General features: G+C 52.6%; 1 protein-coding gene across 1 annotated transcript in view; it reads right to left on the minus strand.

The window, feature by feature from the left end:
* Positions 1–6,000, minus strand: part of LOC139232819 (zonadhesin-like) — a 197,652-nt gene that overhangs the window by 27,397 nt on the left and 164,255 nt on the right. Inside the window, exons 48-49 of the mRNA XM_070863314.1 lie at positions 4,296–4,437; positions 481–728 (exon numbers count right to left, since the gene is read on the minus strand). Of these exons, the coding sequence (XP_070719415.1) occupies positions 481–728; positions 4,296–4,437 (390 nt within the window). The remainder of the gene's footprint in view (positions 1–480; positions 729–4,295; positions 4,438–6,000) is intronic.

Raw genomic sequence — 6,000 nt, forward strand, 5'->3', positions numbered from 1 at the left:
CCCCTCAGCAGCTTTTTGGGGGGTGAGTTCCAGATTCCCACCACCCTTTGTGCGAAGGAGTGCTTCCTGACGTCACCCCTGAACAGCCTGGCTCTAATTTTAAGGTTGTGGCCCCTTGTTCTGGACTCTTCCCACCAGAGGAAATAGTTCCTCTCGATAAGAATTAGGAGCAGAAGTCGGCCATTCGGCCCCTCGAGCCTGCTCCGCCATTTAATACGATCATGACTGACCTTCGACCTCAGCTCCACTTCCCCGCCCGATCCCCATATCCCTCGATTCCCTCAATATCCAAGTCCTATAAACACCTTTGATCATCCCAAATGACTCAGTTAGATCGTCCCTTGATCCTCTCCACTCGAAGGAGTAGAATTACCCTGAGACTACATCTATTATTAGCAAACAGCTGTCGGCAACGATCCCGGAGCAATGCCACGGGAGCTGTGCAAGTGCAGTGTAATGTTACGTCACAGTAGCCCTCACCAGGAAGATTTTGCCCTCGAGGAATTTGATGGAGTGGCCGTAAACGTCGATGTAGACCGCAGACAAGTAGGAGACTCTCGAGGAGTCGTATCGCTCTTCGTTCTTGCCTTTGATGTTGAACGCCCTCAGGGTGTCCGAGTCATTGAAGGTGGTGGTCAGCATGTAGGTCCCTTTGCCTTGGAAGTGGTGGACTAACCCGTCAAAGGTCAGATAGTGAGGGTCACCCGAGATCAGGCAGGTCTCGAATGCTAGAGAGGCAAGAGATCAGAATTCTTTTATAACCCATCACCTTTGACTCCGAAAAACATAGAAAATAGGTGCAGGAGTAGGCCATTCGGCCCTTCGAGCCTGCACCACCATTCAATATGATCATGGCTGATCATGCAACTTCAGTGCCCCATTCCTGCTTTCTCTCCATGCCCCTTGACCCCTTTAGCCGTAAGGGCCACATCTAACTCCCTTTTGAATATATCTAACACACTGGCCTCAACAACTTTCTGTGGTAGAGAATTCCACAGGTTCACAATTCTCTGAGTGAAGAAGTTTCTCCTCATCTCGGTCCTAAATGGCTTACCCCTTATCCTTAGACTGTGACTCCTGGTTCTGGACTTCCCCAACATCGGGAACATTCTTCCTGCATCTAACCTGTCCAATCCTGTCAGAATTTTATATGTTTCTATGAGATCCCCTCTCATTCTTCTAAATTCCAGTGAATATAAGCCTAGTCGATCCAGTCTTTCTTCATATGTCAGTCCTGCCATCCCAGGAATCAGTCTGGTGAACCTTCGCTGCACTCCCTCAATAGCAAGAATGTCCTTCCTCAGATTAGGAGACCAAAACTGCACACAATACTCAAGGTGTGGTCTCACCAAGGCCCTGTACAACTGCAGTAAGACCTCCTTGCTCCTATACTCAAATCCTCTCGTTATGAAGGCCAGCATGCCATTTGCCTTCTTCACCGCCTGCTGTACCTGCATGCCTACCTTCAATGACTGATGTACCATGACACCCAGTTCTCGTTGCACCTCCCCTTTTCCTAATCTGTCACCATTCAGATAATAATCTGCCTTCCTGTTTTTGCAACCAAAGTGGATAACCTCACACTTATCCACATTATACTGCATCTGCCATGCATTTGCCCACTCACCTAACCTGTCCAAGTCACTCTGCAGCCTCTTAGCATCCTCCTCGCAGCTCACACTGCCACCCAACTTAGTGTCATCTGCAAACTTGGAGATATTACATTCAATTCCTTCGTCCAAATCATGAATGTATATTGTAAATAGCTGAGGTCCCAGCACTGAACCCTGCGGCATCCCACTAGTTACTGCCTGCCATTCTGAAAAGGACCTGTTTATTCCTACTCTTTGCTTCCTGTCTGCCAACCAATTCCCTATCCATGTCAGTACATTACCCCCAATACCATGTGCTTTAATTTTGCAACTAATCTCTTGTGTGGGACCTTGTCAAAAGCCCTTTGAAAGTCCAAATACACCACATCCACTGGGTCTCCGTTGTCCACTCTACTAGTTACATCCTCAAAAAACCCTAGAAGGTTTGTCAAGCATGATTTCCCTTTCATAAATCCATGCTGACTTGGACCGATGCTGGGGTTGTTCTCCTTGGAGTGGAGAAGGCTCAGGGGAGACTTATTAGCGGCGCTCAAAATCATGAATGGTCTTGATCGAGTAAACAAAGAGAAATGGTTTCCGCTGGCGGGAGGGGTGGTAACCAGAGGACGTAGACTGACGGCAATCGGCAGAAGAACCAGAGGGGGAGAGGAGGAGAATTTATTTTACGCAGCGAGTTGTTGTGATTGGGAACGCGCTGCCTGAAAGGACGGTTGGAGCAGAATGAAGAGTGACTTTTTCAACGGAGGAATTGGATAAATGGTTGAAAAGGATAAATTTGCCGGGCGATGGGGGAAATGGGGGAAATGAGCATGGGGGGGGTTGGTGAGGAGAGTGGGACAGAAGAAGAGTTCTCCCCGGTGTCCTGGGGCCAATATTTATCCCTCAATCAACATCACAAAAACACAGGAGTCGGCCATTCGGCCCCTCGAGCCTGCTCCGCCATTCAATAACCTCTGTGGAAATTCACCCCTATTTACATCAAGGCTACGGCACAGCCAATCGGCCCAGCTGGTCCGTGCCGGCGTTTATGCTCCAATCCAGTCTCCCCCAACCCCATCAACATATCCTACATTACAACAGAGACGACACTTCAGAAAAAGAGTTCTCCCCGGTGTCCTGGGGCCAATATTTATCCCTCAACCAACATCACTAAAAACAGATTATCTGGGCCATTGTCACATCGCTGTGTGTGGGAGCTTGCTGTGCGCAAATTGGCATTTCCCACATTACAACAGCGACTGCACTCCAAAAACTACTTCCTTGGCTGTGAAGCGCTTTGGGTCGTCCTGAGGTTGTGAAAGGCGCTAGAGAAATGCAGGCCCTTTCTATTATACCATTCTCTTCCTTTCTCCCTCATGTGTTTATCTAGCCTCTCCTTAAATGCATCTCTGCTATTTGCCTCAAGTGCTTCCTGTGGCAGCGAGTTCCACATTCTCACCGCTTTTGCTGAGTGTAGACACGGGCCTGTTGGGCCAGCAGATCGTACAGTCTGCTTTCTTTATTTCTGCAAATGTCGGGCGTAATGTACGCACATGAGGATGCTCACTGGTTGGTAGAGCTGTTGAGTTGGGGGTGGCTTAGCCAGTCACGTGATGTTCGCAAGCCTCAATAAAACCCCAGCCCGTTGGGTTCTGGGGATCCACGATGGGGCAGATGGTTGTGAGCCTGGTGGATGAACTGGTAATGTGTCGTGCGATTGTTAAACCTTTTGCTAATAGACCAACTCGTTCTTAATAGCAATATGTTGCTATGAATTCTTAAGCAAAGAATTAGGAGAACAGCGTGTAGGAGAGCCATTGAACCAAGCATTTGATCTCAATTCAGGTGTGTGTGCCGTGCAGTCCCGCCATCAGGGCTAGACAGTCTCCCCGCCCCAGCGAGGAGCTGACTGGCACTGTAAAAGGGTGAGGGGATAAGAAATAGGAGCTAGATTGGGCCATTTGGCCCCTCGAGCCTGCTCCATCCGCCATTCAATAAGACCAGCAGGGAGGTCTTACTGCAGTTGTACAGGGCCTTGGTGAGGCCACACCTGGAATATTGTGTGCAGTTTTGGTCTCCTAACCTGAGGAAGGAAGTTCTTGCTATTGAGGGAGTGCAGCGAAGGTTCACCAGACTGATTCCAGGGATGGCAGGACTGACATATGAAGAAAGACTGCATCGACTAGGCTTATATTCACTGGAATTTAGAAGAATGAGAGGGGATCTCATAGAAACATATAAAATTCTGACGGGACGGGACAGGTTAGATGCAGGAAGAATGTTCCCGATGTTGGGGAAGTCCAGAACCAGAGGTCACAGTAAGGTCTAAGGATAAGGGGTAAGCCATTTAGGACCGAGATGAGGAGAAACTTCTTCACTCAGAGAGTGGTGAGCCTGTGGAATTCTCTCCCGCAGAAAGTTGTTGAGACCAGTTCGTTAGATATATTCAAAAGGGAGTTAGATGTGGCCCTTACGGCTAAAGGGATCAAGGGCTATGGAGAGAAAGCAGGAATGGGGTACTGAAGTTGCATGATCAGCCATGATCATATTGAATGGTGGTGCAGGCTCTGTCACCATTCAGATAATAATCCGCCTTCCTGTTTTTACCACCAAAGTGGATAACCTCACATTTATCTACATTATACTGCATCTGCCATGCACTTGCGTAAAGAGAGTGGGGGACGGGTTCCGAGGGCTACTTACAGACAGATGTGCACTTGTATTTTCCGTCCTTCTTCAGTGCACAGACTGAGTTGTCGCCACACTTGTGCTTCCTGCAGTGCAGATTCCCCTTGGCGCACTTGCACTTGGTATCACAGCGTTCGTTCAGCCAGCTGTCCCCGGACTGCGAGAAGAGAGAAAGCGGCAAAGCGGAATCAAGGCTGCGTCGTCATTCTCAAAGCCCAAAAACATACCGGTGCTGCTGGTGGTGGTGGTGGAGTGGGGGGGGGGGGGGGGCCCCCTCTGTGGCTTTGAGGGTCAGTCGCAGGCTTCCGAGTGTGCTTCGGGGGGTGGGGGAGGGGCGGACAGACTGTGGGCGTCGGCCGCGGCTACGTGGGTCCCCGCACTCTCTCTCGCCAGCGAAGGTCAGAAGGTCGTGGGGCCCAGCCTCGCTCCCGAGACTTGGGCCCATAATCCAGGCCCACTCTCCCAGTGCCGGTACTGAGGGAGGGGCCGTCTTTCCCATGAGACCTTAAACCGAGGCCCCGTCTGCTCTCTCAGGTGGATGTAAAAGATCCCACAGCCACTATTTGGAAGAAGAGCAGGGGGAGTTCTCCCCGGTGTCCTGGGGCCAATATTTATCCCTCAACCAACATCACTAAAAAACCCAGATGATTTGGTCACTATCACATTGCTGTGTGTGGGAGCTTGCTGTGCGCAAATTGGCGTTTCCCACATTACAACAGTGACTGCACTCCAAAAGTACTTGGCTGGCTGTAAAGTGCTTTGGGAACATCCTGAGGTCGGGAAAGGTGCTATATAAATGCAAGTTTTAAGTGACTCTGTAATATAAAAGGGCAATAAGTTCAAGGCTTGTCCGAGCAAAACGGACGACCAGAACGCCCGCTCTAGAAATGAAATGCGCGTTGAGTTCTATTCACCGGACGTGTCCTCCATCTGTCCCTCCCCCCCACCCCTCCATCCCACCCACTCCTCCACTCCCACCCCTCCGTCCCACACACCCCTCCGTCCTACCCACCCCTCCATCCCGCACACCCCTCCCCCCACCCCTCCATCCCACACCTCCCCACCCCTCCCTCCCCACACACCCTCCCCCCCACCCTCCATCCCACACACCCCTCCCCCACCCCTCCATCCCACACACCTCCCCCCCACCCCTCCATCCCACACACCCCTCCCCCCACCCCTCCATCCCACACATACCTCCCCCCCACCACTCCATCCCACCACCCTCCCCCCACCTCCCATCAACCCCCCCACCACTCCATCCCACACCCCCTCCCCCCCACCCCTCCATCCCACACACCCCTCCCCCCCACCCCTCCATCCCACACACTCCTCCCCCCCACCCCTCCATCCCACACACCCCTCCACCCCCACCTCTCCATCCCACACACCCCTCCCCCCACCACTCCATCCCACACACCCCTCCCCCCCCAACCCTCCATCCACGCATCCCCTCCCCCCACCCCTCCATCCCACACAACCCTCCCCCCCACCCCTCCATGCCACCACCCCTCCCCCCCCACCCCTCCATCCCACACACCCCTCCCCCCCCACCCCTCCATCCCACACACCCCTCCCCCCACCCCTCCATCCCACACACCCCTCCCCCCCACCCCTCCATCCCACATACCCCTCCCCCCACCCCTCTATCCCACACACCCTTCCCCCCACTCCTCCATCCCACACACCCCTCCCCCCACCCCTCCATCCCACACACCCC

This window comes from Pristiophorus japonicus, chromosome 20 (genome assembly GCF_044704955.1).
Source record: "Pristiophorus japonicus isolate sPriJap1 chromosome 20, sPriJap1.hap1, whole genome shotgun sequence".
Taxonomy (NCBI): domain Eukaryota; kingdom Metazoa; phylum Chordata; class Chondrichthyes; family Pristiophoridae; genus Pristiophorus; species Pristiophorus japonicus.